Source organism: Centropristis striata, chromosome 6, assembly GCF_030273125.1.
Source record: "Centropristis striata isolate RG_2023a ecotype Rhode Island chromosome 6, C.striata_1.0, whole genome shotgun sequence".
NCBI lineage: Eukaryota > Metazoa > Chordata > Actinopteri > Perciformes > Serranidae > Centropristis > Centropristis striata.
This window is the reverse complement of record NC_081522.1, coordinates 7,165,704-7,192,809: the sequence shown is the minus strand read 5'-3', so window position 1 is coordinate 7,192,809 and position 27,106 is coordinate 7,165,704. Positions and strand designations below refer to the sequence as shown.

The window sequence follows — 27,106 nt, the reverse complement described above, 5'->3', positions numbered from 1 at the left end:
TGTGCTGCATAGTCTTGATATATTTGTGCTTTGCAAGTTAATGCACCGTCAGGAAAAATCGGGGTACTCATGTTGTAGAAAATAAATTTCAGTAATAGCAAGGACTGCAGTTTCTCCCCTTTCCCACTGTCTTTTTTGTAAATGGCTGAAGTTGACAGAATCCACTACCCATAAGGCTTTTCACTTAATTTGTCCTAGTTTTCTAAAATCCTATGCTAACATGCAAGTGTTAATAAATAAGTCATTTTTCTAACTCACGTAAATGTGTTTTACATCAAAAAAGAGCTTTAACGCCAATTCTAGAGAATAGAGCATTTATTTAACAAAGCTTTTTGTATTTACATATAATTAACAATTTATGTGCACTTAAAATCTACATAGCAGAGCGTGAGACATTACAGATAAGCTCCATCTCAATTACAAACTTTGGCAGCAAACACTTTTAGAAGTAAAGCCAACAATGAAGCACACAGACATGTGGTTCAGATCCTGCACACTGATTAACTGGTTTAAATGTCAAATGCATGCCCTTTATATAAAGTTCTCAGTCATGATGCACGATGAGTATCTACCAAATGTAAGCCTGCATTTTGTCAAATATTTTTACTGTTTTGCTTTTACTTTGCTCATGTACACCAAACACAGCAGTACACAGCTCAGGAGTCTTTGTAGTAGTTGTTGAAGTTGATGCGAAGAAGGAAATCCTCTAGATGCGGCTGGTAGCCTCTGTTCACCAGCTTAGTCACCACTGGGAAGAAAAAAAGGAACATTAAGCACTTTGTAACTTAGTTTTAGACACTTTGCAAACTTATAAATACAGTTTGAGTTAGTTACAGTATTTTCAGTATGAAGTTCCTTGTTTATTTTGCTATTCCTTTGCTGTGGCTGAGTTCGGAAATATTTTAAGTGAACTACAGTAAGTGCTTAAAATTTGTACAGGACCATTGTGGTGCAGAAGGAGCTGAGCTGAAATGCAAAATTTACCAGCAATACCTCAATTACATCCATCATTCATCACCCCATGGGGAAACATTTTAACACATACAAACACAAGTTAAAACAAAGCTAGACAATGTTTAATTCAATGAAAAATACTACATAGACTCCAAAATCTCAAGATAAACAAGCAGCTTCAAGATTTTTTCACGTGTTGTATTTATGTCATTTATAAATGAGCCCTTTGGTTTCATCATACTTTTTTTAACTTTATTTCCAAAGTCATTACCTTCAATCTAGAACCAGATGCTTCACTGATCATCCTCAGCTCATGTTAATTAAAGATAAACCTTACTTCAGCTTTGAAACTCCTTTCCCATTTCCTCATCACAGCAAAAAGGGTAATACTCACGTGGGCAAAGAAAACTACTCTCACAACCATTAAAATTTGAATGATTTAATTAATCCCTTACATCTAAAAGAGATATGATATGCTTTCAAAATAAAACTCTCCCAATTTGATATAATTAGGGAAGCCTTAATTAAGTACAGCTTGAAATTAGAAGACAATCTACAGTTTATTTACAGTTCATTTCATAGCATCACACAAATATGAGTGGGTGGGATTATCCAACATTTTTTCCTCCTCAGTGTATTATGTGGATATCACTATTTTCAATTACTGATGACTATTAAGTGGATACTTTTATAAAGAAAATCATTTGCCTTTATAACTCTTAAACTGAGCAACAGCTGAATCAACCAGCGCAATAAAAATATGGCGTCCTTACCTTTGAAAAGGAAGTGGGAGTAATACTTGAAGGTGTTGTACGACTGCTGCATGGCAATGAAGCTGGGGTGCACTGCCTCCCCCTGCTGGCTGCCCCAGGGCTGTGCGATCAGCTGGGCCCGAAACTTGAGGATCAGGCTGAAGATGCTGTGGATGATGTTCATGACCGGAGCCGCCTTCTCTGTAAGCAAACCCCTGGGGAGACGAGAGAGAGTGCAAAGTTTAAGGAACATACAAGGAACTCTGAAATGACTTTTCAGACAGGATGGACTTCAGTGTGATACCGCCAACCTCTCCTAATGGGATTAAATCATTCATTGGGTTCAAAAGTTAGCCTTACATCCAGCTGGAATCTTAATTAACTTGTTATGAGGAGGTTGAATTAATTTTATATGAAATTTTAGGTGCAGAGAGAGCCACTTCAACTTACTGAGTCTGTACAAAGCCTAAAGAAATAATTTCACTCCCCTGAATTTTTCTGTCATTTACAGCCTGAAATCCTGATGATTTAAATTACTTTTTTGCCGTCTATATTAACAGTCCACAACATGTTGCAGAACACCTGGCAATATGTAGTTTTGAATCCTCTATTTAAAGGCCCAAGGTTACTAAAAAGATGTACCCAGTTGGGCTGCAATGAATATTGGTCAAATTACCTAAAGCTAGATCCGACACCAAGAGTCTAAAATTAGAACCGGTTGCGAAATTAGATTCCAAAGAAATTCTTTAAAAAAAAATTAGAATTTTGTTTGTGCTCATCAGTTCCTTAAAATGCAACGAAGTGAAATATTTTGTTCGGTGTGGACTCTAAAACAAGATCAATAAGAGTTGCATGCACATGAGTCGGCTGTGCTCCATGGATCGCAGGTTTTCCTCTCTGCTCTGACAGCAAACACAGCTGTTAACAGTCAGCAGAGCAAGGTCTCCGTCTCTCTCGCTCAGCAGGCCAGCGGCTAAACCAAATAAACACTACACACAGTATGCAGCACGCACTGCACTCTTAATACACCTGTCATCATCTTCAACCCCTTCTCCAAAACGCCATGAATTTTCTTTTGCATTTCCACTCATATGTTGTTTATGCTGAAAGCCATTCTCTCAACATGATACAAACAAGCCGTCTTGTGTCCGTCTTCATGCATTGTACTCTCATCTCCCAGACTGTGAGACGGACACGGCTGGCAGAGCTGGGTGAAGTCCAGTTGAGTGGGTGTAGTAACATGAATGTCTGGAATATTATTTCAATTACACTTTTTCCAACACTGTCCCAATTGAGAAACTGGCCAGTTGCTCAAAACATTTGAATTTCTTTTATACAAGTCCAACATATGATGAGCTAGTACAGCCGAATAATTTGACAATATGGGTAATTACATGTAGAAATATAGATCAGTCCAAAAAAAAAAAAAAAAATATTGAATGCATTTTAATTCATGAAGCAAAATCAGCAAATTGTGTTAAGTTGAGCTTTATACAAACTATTAATTATAATTGCACTAAATTACGCTAGAGCTGCATATGGATTGACTTCAAAGAACTGCCTTCTAACTGTGGCACAAGCATTTTTAAACTCTGTGTACTCAGGTGACGTTTTTTGTTGTATTCAGCTCGTATACTTATTTAATGTAGTTCTTGCATGCAGTGTTTGAGTTCACAAGGTTATCTGTGCCTGCTCTCATATGGGGCGCACAGGCTCAAAGCTGATAAGGCTGAATACTGAAAGCTGTGATCGCTCAAAATGCTGAAAAGTTTAAAATGTATTCCATTGAAGGGGAGACAAGGGCATTTAGTCTTGTTCCAAAATGTCTTCTCCTTTGAAATTAATTGAAGAAAAATCTCATAATTCACCTTGTGCATGCATTATATTGCAATAAATACTGTAACGTGCAGCTCCGGCCCTCACCTGAAGATGGCTCTGTTGAGGTAGTCTGCATGTGTGCGGTGGATGGCGTCCAGGTCGTTGGCAGTGGCCAGCTTGGCTGTGAACTCGCTCCAGGACACTTGCAGGATCTGGTTGGCGATGTATCCCTGTATCACCTTGACAAAATGCTGCATCTCATGTCTGTAAAGCTGCAGCTGACGAAACTGCACGGAGCGGCCTGCACCTTTCACCAGCGCTGAGGGACACATAGATCAAAGTAAGTCAGTGCTGCAGAAACAGAAAATAAAAAAAATGTCTGTGTCATATCACTGCAAAACTTTTGGGTCTTTTTGTATGTTGGTCAGCAACCTGAGCCCACTTGGGCACACAAAAAGATGATTTATATTATCATACTACTCATGTTATTTTGCTTATGGTAAAAATAATGTGTTCTGAGTCCTGTATTAAGTAATCATCCACATTTTTCCCTGGTGATCAGTTATAATATTGTTCTAGCCGCTGAAGTTTACGTCCCTCTAATACCTTAATACTTTGTTTTTCCCCTTCAGGATATCCATTTAAGTAGTCTGTGCACAGGCTTTCACTGATCAATACTCTCCAACCCACTGAAGCACTGTGTTTTACAACAGTCCCACTGCTATGAGATGTGCTTTGTATAAATAAAACATAAAGGAATCGCAGCATTCCCCTTAATGAATATTTTATAAACAGTTGAAGCACAACAGGAAGGATTTTAACTCTTCCTTCTCAGAGGTAGAGTGGAGTCAGAGCTCCCACCTTCTCACCTGTTCTTTTGAGGTGAAACCAGACCTCGCGGAGGCTCCACACCATGTGTTTGAGCTGCAGCAGGAACGAAAACAGACGGTTGTACTTGTTCATGCAGCTGTCCGTGATGATGATGTTCAACGGCCAGTCCACCTGGGAGATGACAGGTAGAAAAAAAGAGATGAAAAAAAAAAACCAGCGTATGAAGGTGTGAGATGAATGAGTGTGAAAGAAAGTGAAGGAAAAGGCAACGACGGAAGTATGGAAGGAACAGGTAAAAAGGAGAGTGACGAATGAGGCGAGGGGAGGGGAGGAGAAAGGTGTGAGTGCAGAGATGTTGATAAAGGAGGTGAGAGGATTGTGAAGGGAAGATGGAGTGGTGAGAGGTGGGGGGTGGAAGTGGAATGACGGAAAAAAAAGATATATGTGGAGAGAAAGAGCAAAGCAAGAAAACGTGAAGCAAGAGGTAACAATACAGAGAGAGAGAGGGAGGAGATTGAGGAAAGGTAAAAGATGAAGATTCAGCAGGAGAGGGAACAGTCAGGAGGGTGAAGAACACAGAACAAGAGCAGAGGACAATATGTGCGGCATTAGTCACTGTGCATGTCATCCAAAAGACTCAACTCCAATCAATCTACAAGGTTCAACCATTTAAGTGCGTGATAAGCTCATTTTCCACACCCAGAGCAGTTTGTCAAAACATGACAGGTTGTCACATTCAAGCTGCCACTCACGCCGAGACAAGCGCACTCATGCAAGCGTACACACTCTGTTACTCACACCATTAAAACAAAGTGCCCCACCTTGTAGCGTAGCTCCAGACAGTTGAGAGAATCAGGGGCGTGCGGGTGGAAGGTCTCCGGGAGGAAGCGAAGGGCAAAGGTGAAGTTGCCAGCTAAGGGGGTGTCCCCGTGTAAGCTGTACTGCAGGGCCTTACTGAGGATGGAGTTCAGGACGAGAGGGGTCAGCAGCTCGCCGGGAGTCTGCCCACTGCCCAGCTGGGTGAAGGAGACATAGATGCAATAAATACACAAAGGTCGAGCATGGATGGCTGCCCGTACCTCTACAACTGTCTTTTCAAATGTGCTATCAAGGCCCATATTTGGCAGCTTTTCATCCCAAACAAACACTGCGTGAAGCTGATTACGATGATTAGCTCGCTTCCCGGTTGAAGGTGTGCTAATCAGCGAGATCAGCTGGTGTAGTGTCTGGCTGGAACAAAAACCTTCTGTCTCATGGGCCTCAAGAGACACATGTACACGAATGTTTCTGCAGAACAACACCTAGGTGTTAGCAAAGGCTGTCTAAGTTATTTCATGCCAGGAAGTTTGGGCTTAACATAAGTAATCTTGAAATCTAAGCAGACACATAGGTGCTGCAAAACAGGTGCAGAGAGACGGATGTAGAATACTGTTCAATTAAACTGAAAACTGTGAAATAGTAATTTACACACAGACAGTTATCACAGGAATCTACAGATGCCCTCGGCTTTACAGAGCTTTGTAGTGTTTCAGCTCATTGTTTAGATGTCCCACAGCGTTACTGTAGCTCTCCAAGCCTCGTTTCTGTCCACAGCAAACAGACGTTTTCAGTTAAAAAGCTCTAAAGAAAACCCAAAAAACCCCAGGTATTTCCCTCAGGAGTTGGTAGAGTAAATATTGGACTTCTTCACTTGGTGGCCAGAAACACAACAACAAATAAATGATAATGTCACTCTGTAACTGCTGGATTTGTAAATGAGCAAATGTTTGAACACAAGCTTGATTAAAAAGGTTATCATATGTTATGTTGTGTTCACAACAGAAAGGATGTAGAAAAATTTTTTTAATAAAGATGTTATGGTGAACGTCTTAGAAAACAGTTGTTCATTTACACATTCGATAAATACAGAGTAACATTACATACATCAGGTGGCCAGAAAAATGACCTTAAAAGTCTCAAATGGACTGAAAGCATCTAATGCACGCATTTTAGGGAACACCTGTTTTTTGAGGCACATCAAACTGCTTTGACTCCCCGATTTCGACCTTGTTTTGATTTTTTTTGCTGTAACCCAGCAACCAACACTATTTTTCTGCAGCCGCAGTTATAATATAATAAATTATTATAATAATACCGAACAAATAAATACATCGAAAAAATATAAAATAATCTGCTGATTAATCTATAATAAATAACCCCAGTGATAATTGACAAGCATCAAATAAGGTGCATCAATTATGACTTTTAGTACATTTGGGCCTTAAGTCCAATATGCACTCTCTTTCTGTTTTGGTCCAAGTCTTGAGGGAAATACTGAACCAAAACAATGAGTTAGAAGGCACTGAAACTCCTCTGTGCTCTGTGTGCATCACTACAAGCAGCCCTTTTTAGTGACACATACGTAGTTATTGAGTCCATTATTAACGTAAAAATATTGATTACACAGCAATCTGTTTTTAAGAAGCTGCGAGTGATAGAACAACATCACACACAGGTTGTAGGACTCTATATTACATACTGGGGAGAAATATGAACCCTCACAGAAGGCGTTCACCAGGGAATGACACAAGAGTCGGGTAACTTCCTGTAGTGAATTACTCTCCACCTGCATCACATACATTTTTAAACAGCTAACTCTGTGTTCTCAAGTTTAGTTTTACACTGAGGATTAATATGCAGCGTGTAGTAAGTTGTTTCTGCATACTATCATTAGTTTACCTGCTCTCTCATTGGTTTCTTAGAATAAAAGCTGATAACACTAAATACATGCAGCGCTAATCCATCAAAACAGAAATAGTGTTTTGTTTTATGTGTTGCATTCAAGGGGACACCAGGATGTTTGGCCTTGTTCCAAGATGTCCTTTCTTGTCCTCTAAGGAAAGCAATAAATTAAAAAACAACAATATATCACAGTTATGTGACGCACAGGGATGACAGCAACACTTCTAAAGAGCTTCACCTTTTCAAAGAGCAGGTCGCTGAGGGACTGAGCGAACTCGCCATCCTCCATCAGCAGGAAGTGGCGCAGAGCCTCAAAGTGTCTCTCCACCCCCAACTCCACAAAGAAGTAGTCCACCACTGCCTTGTTCACCAAAGACACACTGGGGATGGAAGGTAGAGGAGAGAATGACCAGGATTAGGAGAGAAAAGTTTGAGGACTGAGGATGATGCTGACTTGCATATTTGACACAGGTTGTGAGAATGATAGACATCAGCTCTGGAGAGAGTTCAGGGAATATACTGGTGTTTTTTTTCTACTTTTTGGATGACTTCCTCCATCCCATTGCTTTAAATTATTCCTAACCAATTCAGATTTATATAACAGTGGGATTTAGGGGAGGCTCACTGCTAAGTGAAAAGTCAGCAGGGAAGATATAAAAATAGAGTTGAAAATCTCTGGCAAACTTCACAGTGCCGTCTAAGCACGGGATAAAAATGTGTTAATAAAAACTTAGAGCAATGAATTAAAACGCTAAATATACTGCACCCCCTCTGTGTGCAGAAAGGGATGAGAAAGCCATTTCTTTATACACAAAGGCTAAACTGCATAGTGTGCAGAAACATTGCAGGTGAAGACTGACAAGCTTGTCTGGCGTTCTGATGGAATTTCAAACAGAAAATGGATCCTACAAAGATGGAAAGTAATAATAAGAATTTAAATTATTCCTCCCGTGCAGAATGTGCACTCAACTACTCAACTACAAGTGGCCTGAAATAGCAAGAAAATGACAAGAGATCAGTGAAAGCCTGAAACCTGCATTTCTCTTAAACATAGTATTTGGCTTCCAGGTAAAATAATCATCTTATTCTCAGACATTCAAAACTTATACTCATGAAGCATAACTTGTAACATGTAATTTTTTTCTCCTTCAAAACAGACACTTTGCTCCTGTAGCTTGCTTTCAGTCAGACACTCACTGTGTGATGAGCGGGGTAGTGACTGCTTGTTTTATCAGTACCGGCAGGGAAACCATCTCGCTGAGTTGAACAGCGGAGGTGTCTGTGGCTCTGCGGAGTGTGGGGTCCATGGGAAGGCCCCAGGGGCCCCGAGTTACCTGCTTCAGCAGCTGACACTCGGGGGACGAAGCTGTGTGAGAAGGAGATGACAGGCATGTTTGCTGAATAAATATCACTCTCACAACTGACGAAAGCTGTGCTGCTTTGAATAGAGTGAAGGAAAAATTGCTGGTACAGTCGAATGAAAAATAATTGGAAGCCAAATTATTATACAAGTAATGTTTTTGTTAGAATGGATGCAGCATAAATATTTGAAACATTAATTTAATGATTTACTAAATATGGCTAAAGCAATTAGTCGATAATATGTATTAAATTACATTAATCTGCATCTATTTTGAACCGATTATTCGTTTTTATAAGTAAAACAAGCCAAAAATTCTTGATAAATATATTACATAAATATTAATATTCCCTATTTCTTAGTCTTCTAAGATATTAAACTGAATGTATTCAGGTTTATGACTGATGTTGCATAAAAATACCCATTTGAATATGTGAACTTGGGCTTTTCCATAAAAAAAAATGTTATGAACTAAATGATTAATCAATAACAAAAGTAATCGTTATTTGCAGCCTTTAAACTAAGGTCTTAAAACATCAATTTATCTCTTAAAAAGATTATCAACACCTCTCTGACAACATCTCAACAAAATTAAACATAACAGCCAACAATGGATAGTATTAAATACAGGCTTCACTACAAGAGATCATTAAAAAGCACTATATTTGAAGTTTTTCCTGTTATTTTGTCCACCTTCCATATTATAGTAACACTCCAAAACTAATTAGGGCTCCTGACTTTGATCAGTGGTGTGGAAGATGTATTTGGCTGACTGATTTCATGGAGACCCTGGGAGCTGGCATGAATAATAGCAGCATGACACGCAGAGGGAAAAAGACAGGATATTACTTCAACAAACCATGATGCATCTCACCCAAACATAAACCAGACTTAACACCCTTATGAAATATCACTGCGCTCTGTACAACCTCTGTGCCTGCTGATGAAGTAAATATTTAACAGCTTCTAGAAACGCATCGCTCCTGGATATGTAAAAAGGCTTGTTTTAATTTACAGTTAAGTAAGCTCCACCGCTACAAGGTGCACCAATTTTATTTATCTGCAATTTGACATTATGTTTTGCTCTATTTCATAAAATGTTTAACTTGTCATTACGGGGTTTCAGAGATATCAGGGAATTACCAGGTTTCACATAAGGTACTCTCGTTTGATCATGTAGATAAGCCCATATTTTTCAATTAAGTCTACAGTCAACTATCAGCAGATCAGGGGAGCTCATTTAATTTAATGTAATTTAATTTAATTTGTGCTGTAGGCTACAGCCGGTATTGTTAATAAATTAATGGGTTAGGCCTTGTTTTAGATGTGTAGTTCATCAAATTTCAGTTCACGAGAAAATGCAGCAGTTTAAGAGAATTACTGTATTTAATTCATGGCTTTTTTTGTTGGTCACTTTGTAGGGTCATTTGTAGGGTTGTGAAATTCCAGTAATTGTCAAATTTGGAAACTTTCCGTGGGAATTAACAGGAATTTATGGGAATTAACAGGAATTTATGGGAATTAACTGGAATTTATGGGAATAAACCGGAATAAACTGGGAATTTACAAAACTGAAGGTTGGCTCTTAACAGGGAACTAAAATATAGCTGGGGAAATATATTTGCACTTGAATATCTATACTATCCCTCAATCACATGCACATAGCACACACACTAACTAACTGAAATACCATCTAATACTTTCCCAAAATATTTTAATTTCCTCTCCTACAGAGTTTTGTGGAGTTCCTCAAGGTTCTGTTTTGGATCCAATCCTGTTTTCTATCCATATGCTGCACTTTTATAGTTGCATTGTTCTGAATCATGGTCTTATTGCCAATATTCCCCTGCAATGTGCCAAGGGAACCATTCATCTTTGGCCAGTCATACGTTTTCAGCTCACCCATTAGGTTGTAGCAGTCTTCGTATTGTTCCACCTCGTACTGAGCAGACAAAGCAAAGAGGTATTCCTGCTCAGACTTTTCTCCAGGGGATAAACTGGAGACGGCTGCCCAGGACCCTGTGATCTCAACCAGCTGCTCACCAAGGCTGTCTGTCTTTGAACCTGAAGGGAGATGTACAACAATTACTTTAAAATAGAACACAATTCTTTGTTGCATTTGTGAGGCACTATTAAACTAAGGCGTCAGACCAAAAACTACCATATTTATCTTCTCATGTCAAACAGTTTTAGTGCACATTTAAATTCAAACTAAGCTATGTATGACATTTGTAAAAAGGCATTATATATGAAGCCCAAATGCATAAAGTGCAACAATAGCTTGGATCAAAGAAAATGGACATAATAAAATATACAATTATATTATAATTTCAGATGAAAGTTGGGAAGAAATATTTGAAAGGGCACATAAAAATAATAAATTGATGAATGAATGGAAGTGGATTTAATTGGAATGGAAGGTCAGAAATAGTCATTTAGACATATTTACACAGTATAATGATTCATCTGACTTATATTGTAAGGGGTTGTACCTGAAATGAGGGGTTTTATCTGAGGATTTTGGTTTAATAGCAGGAAAAAATGTCCGGATAAAATCACAACCACTGAAGAATTGCATAATATATAGTAAGAATAAATGTGTCAAGGAGAAGATTACAGCAATTAAACTACAATCGAAAGCAGAAGTATTTATGAAGAACTACAAGAGTAAAAGCACTTCTATCTTTTATGCTGTCCTTATTTTTATTTATTTTATTCCTAATTCTAATTGTCTAAATCCTCTCTATGTATGCAAGTTGTTCTGTTGCATCTTTGCTGCAATAAAAATAAAGTAAATATAAAAAAAAATACTTGAGTGAGTTTATTGATCTGGATTACATTTGCAGCGACGATCAAAACATCTTATATTATCTCAAGCTTCCTAAGTGGCACTTAAGTGTTCCCCACAACTGCAGAATGTGCATCACTTAATATTATTCATTACCTTTACCATCTTGATTGTCTTCTGCCCTCTGCTGATTTAAGATGTCTTTGTCCTTCACCACACATCCAACTTTAAGTGAAGAATCTGATGAGTGGCCGTAAATGCTGCCTGGTATTGCCGAGGCTTGCGGCTCTGTTCCCAACACCACACATCCAACCCCAAGCGTAGAATCAGAGGAGTGGCCATAGGCGCTGCCCGGTAGTAGCGATGTTAGCGGATCAGTTTTGGAAACAACACATCCACCCCCTAAATTTGAGTCTGAAGAATGGCCAAAGGCACTGCCGGGTAGGGGAGAACGTTTGGCTTCATTTCCTGAAACTAAGCATCCAATACTCAACGCAGAATCCGAGGAGTGGCCATAGGCGCTGCCCGGTAGTGGTGATGTTAGTCGATCAGTTTTGGAAACAACACATCCACCCCCTAAATTTGAGTCTGAAGAATGGCCAAAGGCACTGCCGGGTAGAGGAGAACGTTTGGCTTCATTTCCTGAAACTAAGCATCCAATACTCAACGCAGAATCCGAGGAGTGGCCATAATCGCTTCCAGGTAGAGCAGGCAAGGCGGGTTCAGACCCAGCCACCACACAGCCTGGTTGAAGCAAGCAGTCTGAGGCATGCCCATGTTTACTCCAACGAGGTCTTTCCTCAGCTATGTTAGACACATATTCTCCCACTTTTATATTAGCATCAGAGGCGTGGCCGTGGATGCTGGGAGCAGCAAATGGCACAACAGCATCCGAGACATTTTCTCCAACTTTTATATGAGCATCTGAGCTGTGACCGTGAAGGTTGGGAGAGGGCAGAGAAGCGACCACATCTGAAACATGCTCGCCCACTGTGATATGGGCATGTGAGACATGACCGTGGACATTTGGAATAGGAAGTGGAGCGTCAAACTCTGAAACATTTTCTCCGACTTTAATGTGAGCATCGGAAGAGTGACCGTGAACACTGGAGGAAGGCAGCGGAGCATCAGCTTCCGAAACATGTTCTCCAATTTTGATGTGTGAATCTGAGGCGTGACCGTGGACGTTAGGGGATGGAAGAGGAGCCGTTACCTCTGATACGAGCTGTCCGACCTTTATGTGAGCATCAGAGGAATGCCCGTGGATGCTAAGTGAAGGCTGCTGGGCAACTGCATCTGAAGTCAGCCCTCCATCTTCTAGCTGTCCACTGGATGCATTAATGTTTGGCAACGAAATATTATCACCAGTTTTATCTTGAGCATCTGTGCTGCGGTCTTGAGTGCTTCCATCAGGTGAATCAATACCACCACAGTCAGAAAGACTTGTCACTGCTTTGTGATGACCATTTTCCTCGCCACTTTGCTCTGAGGTGGTGGCAGGGGCTGCATCAACCATACCATTGCCTTTTCCAGCCTCCACAAATTCACCATCATCTTCACTTTCCCTATTCCCTGTTTCAGTCTTAGATGCAACTTCCGTTTGCTTGTTTTCTGTCATTGAGCCACTCCCATCTACTAGCTGCACTGAGGCTTGAGAGGGATGTCCATAAATATTTGCTTTAGAGGTATTTTGGAGCTCATCTGGGGTGTATTGTCCTAGCGGAAAGCTGGATTTAGAGGCTTGGCCAAAGTCGCTGGCTTTGGGGACACCATCCTGGACTTGAGACATGTTCTCTCCTATGGGGATATGGGAAAAAGAGGGGTGGTTATGGATCAAGTCGGGGTGGACTGCCGGTCCCCAGCGAGGACGGGGCTGGACTGAGGCTTGGCCAGTGATACCCTCGAGTGGACTAAAGGGGGCACTGAAGTCATAGTCTACTAGTTGTGCTGTAGGACACATTTCAGGTAGGTCAGAGCCGATCTCCTGCAGGGCGAAGTCCACCTGCTGGCTGTCAGGATTTGGTGGCTTTGGGAGAAAATCATTGATGTCAATGTCCTCAGAGATAAGTGCAGGGTCTAGTGTAGGGTGGGTGATGGCGGGTGAAGATGGGTCAGGTGGTGGTCGTGATACAGCATCAGATTCTTGAGTCTCTGCCGGCTGCTTAGACGTATCCTGAGTGGGATATTCCTGTTAAAAGAAGATGCTAATAAGCACACACTTGTGAAGTGAATAATTTAGTGGAGAGATATGGGGATTCATGTTAAAAAAAACAGTCATACCAGTGTTGGTTGTGGTGCAGTCTGTTGTGCTGAGGGAACAGGTGGTAACACTTCCATGGGAGGTCTCGCCTGGCCTAAAGGATATTTCTCCAGCATTGTCTGGGAAAAATCCACAAGAGCTTTGGTTAGAATTACTTCCCTCACCTTAAAAATCTCTTCAATATAATTTCCTTGTCCTCTGTGTGTGTTTTACATGTTAATTTATTACAAACCTGAGTCTGCTGGCTGTCATGCATGAAGAACTCAGCCCGGGCTTCGTCAAGTCTCATTCGCTGAACTCGCCACATGGCCCGCCTCTCTCTGCGAGCTGCCTCCTCTGACAGATGGCTGTACTGAGCTATCAGCTCCTTCCTACAATGCGAATGTAGTAACACAAGTTACAAGCAGAGCGATAAACCAATTTTACCATTTCATTTAAGTTTATGGTTTCAGGCAGGTTAAAAAAAAATCCCAAAACAATTTTCATTTGGAAAAAACTTCACAAGCACCTTGAGACAATATTTTTTACTTTTTTTTTTTTACAAAAGCGTTTTCTTCTTTTCAAGAGGCACTTTTTATTTTCTTATGTTAAGTTGGGTGAAAGTTAGGTTGGCAATTTTTTAAAGTCCAATAGGGAAATTCAACTTTGTTTGCTAAAGTTCATCAATTCATTGTTTGCTAAAGTTCATCAATTCATTGTTAAGATAAAAGACAAAATTATTTGAATGCGCTCTTTATTTTTTTTGTTTGTTCTTAAGAAAAAAATTTAAAAAATCAGAAAAATCTATTAAAATCAGAGACTTTATTTTTTGGACACATTGCTCAGCCAGTTGCAAGTAAATATTTTAGGTGACGGTTTCATCCAAAGCAACTTAAATGAAAAAAATGCATGTCTAGAAAACGGTTAATATCACTTAGAGCTGCAACTAATAGTTATTTTTTAGTATCTATTAAACTATTTTCTTGATTTATAAATGAATTATTTGGTCTAAAAAAAGTCAGAAAACAAAAATGCAAGTCACAACATCCTAGAGGGGATGTTTTTAAATGTCATATTTTGTTACACTCTATTGTTGTGACACATGGTTGCTGAAAATCAAATTTGCAACCTGGTAGCTTTGCTCCAGTTGGCTTCAAATCAGTAGTTAACTTAGATAAGGAAAGGAAAATATTAATATTTGCTACTCTTCCTTAACAAAGATAGGAAGATGTATTTTTTTTTTGCAGAGGGTCTGATATTCCACCATACTATAAATAATATGTCTTATTTGAATACTGAATAATTTATATTTGAATCTGAGTGCAAATCATTGAGCAATCAGTGTTCTTTCTACTCTACGATGATAAGCTTTCATGTGCGTGTGCTCATGAGGGACTCAGATAAGCATATTGGTCTGTAATAAGCCTGTGTGTGAATATGTGCTTTCAGACTGTTGAATTTAATTATCAGCCTTTTCCTTAAAGGGACACTTTGATTTTCAACCAACTTTGTGTCATTGCAGTGTGGGTATTATACTGTATGCAGATGAACGGTGTCTGGCTTCCCTCCATGTTGCCAGCACTCAGAGCTCTTTACTCATTTGCCTGCAAAAGTCCACTCAATTGTCAGCCACTTTAATAATCATTAATTGATTGATAATGAACAGGAAAGGACTCAGTGAAAGACTAATTTTCACAGATAATATGGAATATTTTCACAGCTCGTCTCAAAAATAAGGCACTTAAATCTTGAAACCTTCCCAATTTTGAACAAATTACTATATTGATATAGTATAGCATACTGTAGGGGAGGGGCAAAGGTAAACTCTGACCTCCTCTAAAAACCTCATCCAGCTAACTAACAACTTTTAGCCATCTCATGAAAATTATCTGTATTACAGATCACATTTACTCATGCTACAGCATCACGCCGTTATCCCAACTGCTTAAAAATTCAGCACCACCACAGCTGCTTAAATATCCCTCACAGATGGAACCGATGTCCCATCATGTTTGCACAAAGTCAGTTAATATATTCTAGATCAAATAAAATCTTAACGGAGATTAATCAATCATAAATAAAACATTTACATCTCTGGTAGTGGCTGTAAAAGCAGTCAGACCTGGCTCTCTGCTCCAGTTGCTCCTCCAGGGCTTGTAGTCTCTTTTCTCTGTCCCTCAGCTCTCTGGCAAAGCTGAAGTCATCCTCCTCCTGCCTCTTTTTGGCTGCACTTCGCCACTGGTACCACACAAACACACACACACGCACACACGTATCATTGCTTTCAGCTGCTAAAATGGGTATCAAAAGCCGTGGGTGGAGTGTATATGCATCCAAGTTTCTGTTTTCATTATTTTCTCCCAAACATACATTTCAGATTTGACAGATGTGTTGATTTTAAAGCGGCTATAATCAACATTATTATTATAACTAGGGATTTCCAAAGAAGCAGAACTAATACTTTGGTACAAAGTAAATGCCTAAATTCTGTAAACATGACAGTATTTGTTTTCGGGACAGTACAGCAGGTACTGTGGAGAACTGGAGATGCCCAGTGTCCCTCTATGCCATGTGCATGGAGCTACCTTCTCTCATCCACTGATAAAAGTCCGCATGCAGCGAGCTCCATGTGCTGCAGCATGGAAGGAGGCTAGGCTAAGTTTTCTATTAAAGCTGACAGAACACAACTGTTGAAACAAGTTAGCAGACTGCTGATTTCACCGGATCTTTCTTTCTGCTTCGCACCAGATGAAGAAAAAGATAGGGATAAAAAAGCAAAACAAAAGTAACCGATTCTCTGAAATCTTCCTGATAACCAGAACTACTGAAATGCTATTGATTTTTTAATGTGGCATGAAATTGGTTTTAGAGAATTGTTGAATTATACTTTTGTTGGTATCGAGATATCTGATATCATGACATCCGGAATAACAAAAAAAATGCATGACAATGCAAAAAGGTGTCACTAAATGTGATGGAAAATTCTCACTTATCATTTAGCTATAAAGTCTGCAACTTTACTGTTTGATTCTCTCTCATAGCGCTATCATTGGCCACAGCAGGCTGCTTCTTTCTGGGAAAAACATTCTAGAAACCTACTGTTAACTACATGCTCAGCATAAAACAGCAGAAAGACAAAGTTAGCAACTATCTGGTGAACATAGTGGAACAGTTAGCAGCTAGAGAGTGAGATATTTGCCTCAGAGTCAGTAGAGACTGTATACTGCTTTAATTTGGTCTCTCTCCCTCAAACACCCTCTTAGAGATACACGCTCATCATTTTACACATTTTCTTAAATTATCTGTTACTCTTATTCACACACATCACACACACGTTACTACCTCTTGCTCCTGCTCCAGGTGCTGTTTCAGCTCCTCAAAACGCTCCCTCTTCTTGGCCTCCTCAGCCAGACGTTGCGACACCTGGCGCCCTACAGGAGTCGAGAGATAACAGTGGGCTGCTTACCCCCCCGCACACACAGAAAAAGCACACAACACCTCTGTCTTTCTCACACGTCCACACACACACAAAACAGCATCACCATCTGGCTCACGCAAACACACACAAATATGTCTATGCCAAGGCACGCACAGAGCACCAGGCCAGACTTTCCACCATCCTTCCCAAACTTTGCCACACAGCTTTTGAAGTAATAAATGATGTGAGGAGTTGTTAAACTGTGCAAGCGATGATTAGATTTCACAGCCTCCAATGCTGTAAGCCATTCCAGGCATTCCTTACTAATATTGCCCCTGTGCATCTCTGACACTCTCCTGAGAGGAAGGAATGTAGCTGAAAGAAACTTTAGTAGTCAAGAAGCATGTTTGGGTTGTGCTGGGGTGTGCATATACATCAAACAGTATATGAAATTATACTTGCAGTATGTGTGTGTTTGTGTGTGTGTGTGTGTGTGTGTGTGTGTGTGTGTTACACTGACCACGGATGCTCTCCAGGGTTTTGGCTGCTGACTCTCTGACCTGATCGATCAGCTCTTGGCGTGCTTGCTCTGCTCGCTGGGCCTTACAATAGACAGACAAGAAATCATCATTAACAAAGATCTATCCAGCTGCCCTGTAGCTCACCTCTCCTCCCCCACATCTCTTCCAGTCAGCACTGCCAGCACACACGCGATATAGGTCATACACACCAGGTTGTTACACTAAATCAAGCAGCGTGCAAGCCCAAGACTTCAGCTGCATCATTATAATGACTCGCTGCTGAAATTCTCAGGACTTGAGGGGCACTGTCCCCATCATGGATCATGTTATGTAAAGAAAAGAAACTCCTCTCTCTGTCTTAAGGGACAATACCTATGTAATGACTTGTTTTACTGCAGGTTTGCCTCCTCTACCTGAAGTTAAGGTTTCCCTTTATTTTTACAAAATGCATTAAACACAGCTAGAAGGGACATAATAATGTCTTTATTAAGGCAATACACCATGTTGACTGATGTCTACTAACATGGGCACACATTCTTATATCTTCCTTTATGCTAATTTAACCAAAGCTCTTGTCATATATTCTGTGGAGGAGCAATATTAACAAAAGCTCAGACTCAGAGGTAACAATATATGCATGAGTTTCAGTACCTGCTCCTCCCTGCTGATGGCGCTGTGTTTAGCAACCCTCTCCATGCGTCCCCGGTAGACAGCGCAGTCCCTCTCGATCTCCTCCACCTCCCGGAGGGAGAAGGTGACAGCAATGCGAGGCACCGGCAGCTCCGACCAGCAAATGTAGTGCTGTGGACAAACAGGAAATTAATAAGTGTTAATCACAATGTCTTATTTTGGTGATATTATGTGTTTTCATCTCTTGGACCCTAAAGTCCTTTTTATGGCGGCAACTCACAATATGATTTACTGTTTATTAATCCATCCATCATTTTCTTGTTTAATTGATTGGTGCATTAAAAAAAACAAAAAAGTTTATTAATTTTCTGTTGAATTGATCAAAAGACTAATTGTTGCAGCTCCAGAAGAAAGCAATGTGAATTGCAGTGTATTGTCTGTTGGAAAATTCAGAAATTTACAAAGTAATTTTTACTGCTAACCCCAAAATCAAACCCACAGAGCAAACCAGCAGTGCATGAAGTGTTTCAGTCAAAACATTAGCACCAACGTACTTATCACCTAAAATTACTTCATCTTCACCTGCATTAAACTGACTGGATAGCTGTTAGTTAGCACATTAGCATCAATCCTTTCACTTTTTATTTTTTTTTTCATAATTTCACATCTATTCATAGCCATCCTGCGGTTGGTCCAGAGATAAGAGACCCCGATACTAGTGGAAATTAGCATTGAGAGAAACAGTGTAGTTACAGAATGCCAATTAGTCAGGAGCATGGGCCCTGCGGTTTAGGTCATGTAGGTCGAGTCATAAAAAACATTGCGTGCTGGTAAATCAGCAGGCGAGTCACAGAGAAGTGAGGAAATTAAATACAATTAGATTACATAAAAACTTTACCGCTTCACTGAAGCCCTTCTTTTGTCAGGAATTTTAAGCTTCCTGTCGTCAAGCCAAATGGGGGGTTCATTCATACAACAAGAATGACTCTCAAGTGCAGGCTTTTATTACAGGTGCTTTGCAGGGAGAAGTGCTTTCTTTTTAAAAAAAAAATAATTTTAGTGCATAATACCAATGGTTTCACCATACAGGCATGTGGAGGACATTGCATGAATACTATTATCTAGATTTGAAACAATTTATCCTTGAATAAATAAGTCCATTGACAGAAAAATTATGGGAAAATATTTTAATAATCTATTAAGAATTATAGTAATTCAGTAATTAAAAAGCAAAATGCCAAACATTTTATCGCTGCTCCTAAAAAATGACATATTACTGCTTATCCTTGACTTTTGAAATAGAAATTGTGGGTCAGATTGTCTCAGTGCCACAAGAATTTGTCACAATACTGACGCATGTGTATTGATAACATTTTGCGTGAGCCCATGTCCCTATATGTTGCAGTATTGATTATTTGTCTGATCCCCTTCAGGGAGTATGGATAGAAGGATGTTCTGGCAGGTGATAACTGTGGAGTGCATGTGGATTGCAGTGACAATCATTGGGTCAATAGAGCACATTGAAACAGCGAGAAAAGCAGATCTAATTTGGTTGAGTCATCTTTAGCTTTCGTATATCTATTTTATTCAGTGCAAACAACAGTCAGAGATCATCTTTGTACTGAATAAATTAGGACTTAATTTAGATGATATGCAAATATAACTTAATTCTATCTTTACACAACATTCAGCTGCATGAAATCTCATATGAATGTGTTTAATGTGCAAAACAAACCTGTGGGCAGCAGATCTTGAGGAGGTTGATTGTCTTTCCACAGACGTACACGTCATTGGCAATGTGTCTAAGGAAGACTGGTACACAATCCTCCACATCCTTTGAGATCAGAGTGTAGCCTTGGACCCAGAAGTGTTTGTCTGCACAGATTTTAAAAATGCTTATTACAGACTGGCTACAGTTGAGATCAAGTAGTTTTACTGGTCCATTATGCCTCTGATAACAGTGCAACAAACCCACAACTGAAGTAAAAAAAAAAAAAAAAAAGTAATAGTGGTGGAGTAATACTCAGCCTGCACCGGGTCTAAAACTTTTCCTTATTAGTATGACTTACGGGGCATGGCAAAACTCTGGTCGCTTGAATTAACACTTGGAAATTGTTAGCGCTTAGCTCAGTGATCCTAAGCAAAAAGCATAAGAGAACATGAATGCACTGAGCTTCCAGAGCTCTTTACAGAAAGCCTGCGGCTTGCCAAGAAAGCTTAGCCGCTGATTGCTTCCCTGGCCGACGGACTTCGAGGAGAACAATGACATTTGTGTGTCCTCCAAAAAGCAGGAGCGGGAAGTGCAGAGGTTCACTGCTGGAGTTGATGAGGTGTAGCCGATGAGCAAATGAACCTCTTAGCCAGACAAAGCCGAGGTGATGGTCTGACCTTGAATGGGGTGTTGCATGACATACAATATTTGGACAGGCTGTAATGATTCATATAAAACCTTATTTATGGACTACTGTCAAAATGAAGCAATTACAGCGTGTACTCATTTGGGGGAACAGGCTTTCATCAAGATGCTTTGCTTAAAAGTAATTACCTAATACAGGCCGGCAACCAAGGATTACTTACATGATCGATGATTATTTTCTCAATTAAGTGTTTGGTCTATTAAATTTCAGAAAATATTGAAATAGATTCAAAAATTAAATGTACTTTTGTCCCCCTCCCAACAGTGCAAAACCTAAAGATGCTCAGTTTACTGACACACATCACAAGAAAGTTAGATATTTTTACTGGGCCAATTATTTAAAGCTGCAGTTTTTTCTGGAAAATGCAAAAACAAAAGAATATGAACATACAGCTTCCCCTGCAGCTTCTCCTCCCTGTCCTTAGCCCCTACTACCATATGGGCAAATGGGCCTGTATGGGGCTTCATACAGTAACTGTTGTGCTATTCATTCATTTCATCTGTTCATCTGTTTTCATCTGTTCTATGTCATCCTGATCATGATTGTGATCGTATGTTATATAGCAGCTATTCTATTGGGATTACATCCTGTTTTCCCTGCAAACATGTGAGCCTATAAAGCCCTTTGACATGACACAGTGATCAAAGGCTCTAGCTAGTTACATAAACATGGACTTGAATCGGCCTAAGCTGTAAGACTTGTGCTACAGTTAGCAGAAGGCTACTCTCTCAGCAACAATTTCTCTCCATCTCTGAAACGCTTCACTGACATTTATTGCGTTTATTGTCAGACTCTCTTTTCAGAAGTCTGTCTTGACTTGTTTTGTAGTGTCAGCAATTGGTGCCAATGGTAGAATAACAAAATAGGTTAGAGTTTTGCTGACATCACCTTTTACTGTAAGATGTCTTTATTTCAAACAGCAAATATTAAAATCTATCAAAACCCCACTCAGCATGCCGTCTCTTGTAGAAGAAAGACAGGTTTGTATTTATCTACCCTGCAAGGATCATCTCCTGCCTCACCTCTACACTTCTGCTCTCCTTAAAAGGAGCCAAGTTATTAATTAGACTTAAAAATATTAGGCAGCTGGATTTGTCAAGGTCAATTACAAGAGAAGAAATGTAAGAAAAAAACTAATTTATTTCAGAAAATGTTTCAGCCAGCATGTACCAACTGAAGAGAATTAAGGAACATTGTTTATTTGTGTTTCCCTGTGGCAAACTGAGCGGAGATGGCTCTGGTCTCCAAAGCTGTGGTGGCTGATTTTGTTTCCCACTGATTATCATCCAATAACTTCATGACATCCTTTATAGACACAAGGACAAATCCAACTAGGCAATAAAGCCTGTAATGAAATCTATTTTTTTCTGCTAGACAAGCTGTCGGGCAGGCTTTTCATTTTCAGAACCTGCTGACTGAAGACAGCATGCATGTTTGTCGTCTCACCTCTGCAGCCAAGATAGTCCTCGTTGACCTGGATCATGAATTCTCCAAAAACATCCCGAAACACGCCACTATACACCCAGTCAGAGACAAACCTAAGTGAAAAAAGAACATTAAAGCATGTTCTGCATATCATTAAAGTACATTTGCATCCTTGGGTTGTATTATTTTGTTTTTAAGACACATGTCTGTGTAAGGACATAGTGACTGACCGAGTATAAGGTTCACAGCTGCTCTTCAGCAACGACAGCAGGACCGGATAGTTTTCGTTGCTGCAGTTATTCTGGACTTCATTGTACAGGTAGGACAGCAGTTTAACACCCTGAGGAGAGCAACATGACACTGAGCTGACATCCAATCTGATAAGCTAAACACAGCCATGATGGATGACATATTGCAGTTTGCAGATAAAAGAGTACTCACCACAGGGAAGGTAGCCTGGCCCGCACCCAAAGGCCCATCTACACAGCACAGTTCTGACAGGTACCTTAGATTAAAAGAAAGAAGAGAGTTTTTGATCCAGTAATATTTGCATCAAAGTCCTGTCGGTCACGGCTGTACTGTCGAACGGGTGAGGATGAGGTTGAGGTTCAAAAGTGTGAAATTAACACTAGACACATAAAGGCAAAAAAGAAAAGAAAAAAGCGGGTTTGACCTCACCTTAGTTGGCGTCCCACTTTGCGGAAGAGGAAGCCGATAGTAAGCAGGCTGAGGGTGGGTGGAGTGCAGAGAACACAAGCCCTGTAATAATGCAGATACTTCCGAAGACCACCTGTAAAAGCCTTGGAGAGAAACATAATGTTTTGTGCTTAATGTCGTTATCTACGAAGGTGTAAGACCACTGAATGGGTCAAAATAACATAAACTAACTGATCTAGGCAGCGGTAGACCTGCAACTCCCATGTTTTCCCAAGTAAAATTACCATTTTTGTCGGTGGAGTCTGGTGGCTTTGGCAAAAGCAAAGATAACGGTTTCAAATACGTTTTGCTGCTGCAATAAATTGCTTAGCTCCCATGCTGGTACTCCTATGGAAAAGTACCTGAATTGAACCCCCCCAAAAAACCTGAACTATCCTTTTATTGAGCCCTTGTGCAGTTGGATATTGTCAGTCACTGCCATTTACCCTTATGTATTAATCTCTTTTATTACATTATCATATTAGTGTTTTTAAGATGTATTTGTGTGGATAAATAGTTTATGTTAACTTTTGTTTGCAAACTCAACTGTCTCAATTTGCCCCTTGAAGGACAAATAAAATATTCTGAATTGAAGAACACAACAATTGCAACAACAAAAGTCCAGTGTGAAGTATGAGTAGAGTAGGAAAGGGAAGAATGTGCAGTCTCAACATTAATAATGATGATTGTGCAAACATACCTGAAAGACTAGGCCTTTTTTGTCAGCACTCTGCAGAGAAAAGCGACTAAGTCTCAAGTAGTGTGTGCCGTACTGGGCTAGCTCCCCAAGGAGACGAGACACACTTTCTGGAGAGGCTCCTGACACGCATACACCAGGCCTGACGTCAAACTGAACACTCTGTGAAGGAGATTACATATTTACAGATGGCGGACAAGATACAATGAATAACTGTACAGTCTAATAACATCCAATAAAATAGCCCTGCAGCAAAGACCGTCTTTGAAAAGCTTCTAATATTGAATTTTTGTTGAGGCTGTCTGAGAGTGACCTCCATGGTGATTTCTGAAGGCATGGCCTGTGTTATTATATCAGACCGCAATACATAATCAGGTGTTTGTTATATTGTCCTTCCCATGGTTGTTTTATGAGAACAGGATACAAAAGGTCCTAGACAGGACCCTTCTGGGAAAGGACAGAAATAACATTGTAATCTAGCACAACACTACCACAAACAACAGCCTCAAAGATTACCTTTGGGTTTAATAAACACCTCTCTGACAGTATCAACAGTTTTTTTTTACCAATATAAGCCTTGCAGAAGTTGCATCTGATGTAGGATTACTGTGTAAGCTTGAATTAGATTGTAAAGGTGTTTGTCATATTGTGTCCACCTCTTTTACCAGCCTGCATGTTAATGATAAAGTCTACTAGAGAGCGAGAACAAGCTCAGGGAGTAAAAAAGGGAATAAGGATTCAACTGATGTAGTAAATAACCATAATCTTCTGGAGATATAAAAACTTAATGGGAAACAATAAAGCAACAGAAGAGCTCTCCTGTGGTTTTGTTTTTGGCATTAGGAATATTTTCATTTATTTCCACATCGTTTAATGTAACTTGTCAGGCGACTGACTGTGTTTGACACTGTAACTTTATTTCCTTTTGTAGTTTTGAGGTAATATGATTTTATAAGTCAATTGGGTTTGTTAATATCACACATGCAGAGATTGTCCATTGATTCAGCTCCGTTTCTCTTCTCTCTCTGTTTTTTAGTAATTGCATGCTGTCACATGCTTTTATCACTTCATTCACATTTATCACTTGAATCTGACAGACCCCTAAAACAACATGTTATTGCTAGGAGACTGATAAATAAAGACAATGAAATGTACCTGGTTGAGAGGGAAGGTCGTGGACGCCACTCCGATCAAGACGTTAAGGAGATCAAAAACCAGTTGTGCCTGAGAGTCCAGGGGCAGCGGGAGGAGAGGAGAAGGTGTCGCAGTGCTGACCACCCTCATCTCCCCCTCCCATAGACGATAAAGCTGGTCAAAGGCCTCCCTGCCTCCCTCTGTTAGATAGAGTGACTCTCTGTTCCCTGGTGGGCTAGTAGGAGAAATGTACTAAAATTTAATGTTGTTTTCCTGAAAAAAGTATCTATAAGAGGATTTTAAATACACTGTTAACTTTGTAGGTTTTACTCCACCTGTTACTTAATAAACTTTTTATTTTGTCTTAGTTTGTGATGTCGCATACCTTATTTTCTAGCCAATTAACAAAAAAAAAAGATCTCCAACAACTGATCACAAGTCATTTATCAAACAATGATGTCAAACATCCACTGGGTATCAATCTTTAAAAAAATGTGACTGCTGTAAACTAAGAATCTTTGGATTTTGGACTGTTTGTCACTATTTGACATCACTATTGAGTCTTGAAACTTGGTATAGCGCCATTTTCTGATATTTTACAGACTTAATTATTTTTTAAATAATTTCACCAATTAATAAATCATGACAAAAATGGCAGATCTAGCCCCTACAGTTTGCTCTTGCTCTGTTATTGTTTGATGATAAGATAAATCTAGGTAAAAAGTTTCTCTTTAAAATACAGTAGTTTGACATGCTATGATCAAACTTTTAGGATCTCAACTGACATGTTGCTTACCAGCCAACTGACTCCCAGCAGCGTCGTTTTCCTGGCTCAAACGTGCGGAGAGCCTCCCATATATCAACGTCTGGAATGGGACTGGTCTCTGACTGAGAGTCTGGGGTCATGTTGGAAGCTGACTGGAAGCCCTCATCCTCAGACTGATCTAAACATGGGGGCACCTGCACAAAAAAATGGCACCTGATGAAACCTCAATCATACTTGTGCAAATATGAACCCACTGCCATGATAAAATGAACATGGAATGAACAGGCCACATGAAATATAAAACTAAACAGCATGCATTAGATACTAGACTAAAAAATAATGTCATACCCTTAGGGCCAGCCCGGTAACATCAATATTACTTGGAACAGGAGGCAAGTCCAATCTTATGTCTATGTCGGAGGTGCGAGTGTGCTGCAGTGCTCCAAACAGTTTCATCCTTGTCTCCCTCTCAAATCTTTCCTCTGCTTCCAATTTAGTTCTCAGTGCCAACAATCCTGTGCCCGGAGGGGCATCCATCAGCTGCTGGGTTCCACACAGACTCTCCAAAGTCCCCCATTCCTCCCCACAGACTAGGCCCCAGGCCCGGGCTTCTAGTCTCTGCAGCTCCTCGCTCTGGTAGCCCCATGGTTGAGGCCTCCGCAGCACAGGCCTCTCTCTTCTCATGTAGTCCCTGCTGAAAGAGGTGGGGGGTGGAGGAGCCGAGCCAGCGAGATGTACCAACAGCTCGAGGACTGCATCTACTTCCTTCAGGCCAGAAGATGCTCCCTCAGGCAGCATCCCCAGCTGCTGCTCCAGTCTCTCTGCTTCCTCTCGGCACCCCGCCACACGTAAGTCAAAACATATCATCAGGACTTTGTTTTTAGGTGGCGTATTAGCTGTGGCACTCTGTCCCAAGGCAGATCCTTTGGTGCCATCTTGAAATAGCTTAGACAGCAGGGCACCGTAGGCACACTTCTTGAGAGCTCTGCGGAAACCTTCCCTTGAGACACCACCCAGGGCGCGGCGTTTCCATGACACCCCAGACAGGCTGCAGTCACAGAGGGCACCCAGCAGCTCAGTGATGCTGCTGCTGTTGCAGCTGGACTTCATAGGGTTGCTGGGGCTCGAGTACATGATGGCACTGCTACCTTACCCTGTATCGGTTAAACAAAAGCAGAATCAGAATAAGGACTGCTGCCATTTAAATGTTTACTTACATGGAATTTGCCTTGTGTGTGGTGCTTACAATAAACATATTAAAAGAGAGAATACTACATATACTGCAAAATGCATAAATATGGAATAGAGATATATGAAAAATATATATTTTTTGAACTACTATAACAAATGGGGTTCAATTGTATAGCTTCATTGTTTATTTAGAAAACGTTTAGTTGGATTTAAGGCGGTATGAGAAACCAGACATGCCTACAAACAAATTAAAATAGTGAGAGCTACTGATGAAATACACCAGAGCCTGCTATCGGTAACTAGCTATGACATATTAGCAGCTATGCCTTCAATTAGTTACGTTAGCCAACGGTTACTTCTTGCATATAGGAATAGCCAGCCCAGCTCCATTCGGGGCTAAAGCAATTATTTAAAAGATTATTTACCCTCTTCAGGTGGTGTGTATATCGTCGATTCACAGTTTCAACTCTGCATCCGCCCCAAGAGAATCTTTCCAGTGCATGCTAACGTTTGTTGTTAGCAAGCCCCACACATCAACTGGCTGTCACTGCTCAGCTTGTGTACCAATCATGCGAAACCCAGTATCCCATTCACAGCTCCCAAAGGTCTTTATTATTACTGTTTATTGTTCCAGCATATCATGCCAGTTAATATGCTTTAATGTTGTTGTCGCTAGCTAATTGCTAGCTAGTGGCTTCAATCGCTTCATTCATCTTCCATCAGCTACCGCGGGCACGACAAAATTAGA

The 27,106-nt window shown here is 40.2% G+C and overlaps 1 protein-coding gene across 1 annotated transcript; it reads right to left on the bottom strand.

Moving 5' to 3' along the window:
* Positions 1-297: 297 nt before the first annotated feature.
* Positions 298-27,106, bottom strand: tubgcp6 (tubulin gamma complex component 6). The gene is made up of 25 exons (XM_059334660.1): positions 26,784-27,106; positions 25,516-26,321; positions 25,198-25,361; positions 24,423-24,636; positions 23,271-23,429; positions 22,553-22,674; positions 22,316-22,379; positions 22,105-22,214; positions 21,896-21,987; positions 19,768-19,907; positions 18,054-18,203; positions 17,402-17,483; positions 16,806-16,894; positions 15,586-15,701; positions 13,717-13,855; positions 13,505-13,603; positions 11,381-13,412; positions 10,339-10,500; positions 8,274-8,442; positions 7,315-7,456; positions 5,177-5,371; positions 4,394-4,526; positions 3,630-3,843; positions 1,728-1,921; positions 298-748 (listed from the first exon to the last, which is right to left on the bottom strand). Exons 2-25 carry the CDS (start codon positions 26,299-26,301, stop codon positions 657-659), a joined length of 5,859 nt encoding a protein of 1,952 aa, XP_059190643.1. The 5' UTR covers positions 26,302-26,321; positions 26,784-27,106; the 3' UTR covers positions 298-656.

Bases quoted from the DNA above. Each gene is read 5' to 3' on its own strand.
- tubgcp6 (XM_059334660.1), bottom strand. From the start codon at position 26,301: ATGTACTCGAGCCCCAGCAACCCTATGAAGTCCAGCTGCAACAGCAGC. The intron at 25,362-25,515 runs GTATGACATTAT...TTTTTTGTGCAG, and splicing joins TTACCGGGCTGGCCCTAAGG to GTGCCCCCATGTTTAGATCA. The intron at 18,204-19,767 runs GTTTGTTTTGCA...GTTTGTCCACAG, and splicing joins TCAAGATCTGCTGCCCACAG to CACTACATTTGCTGGTCGGA.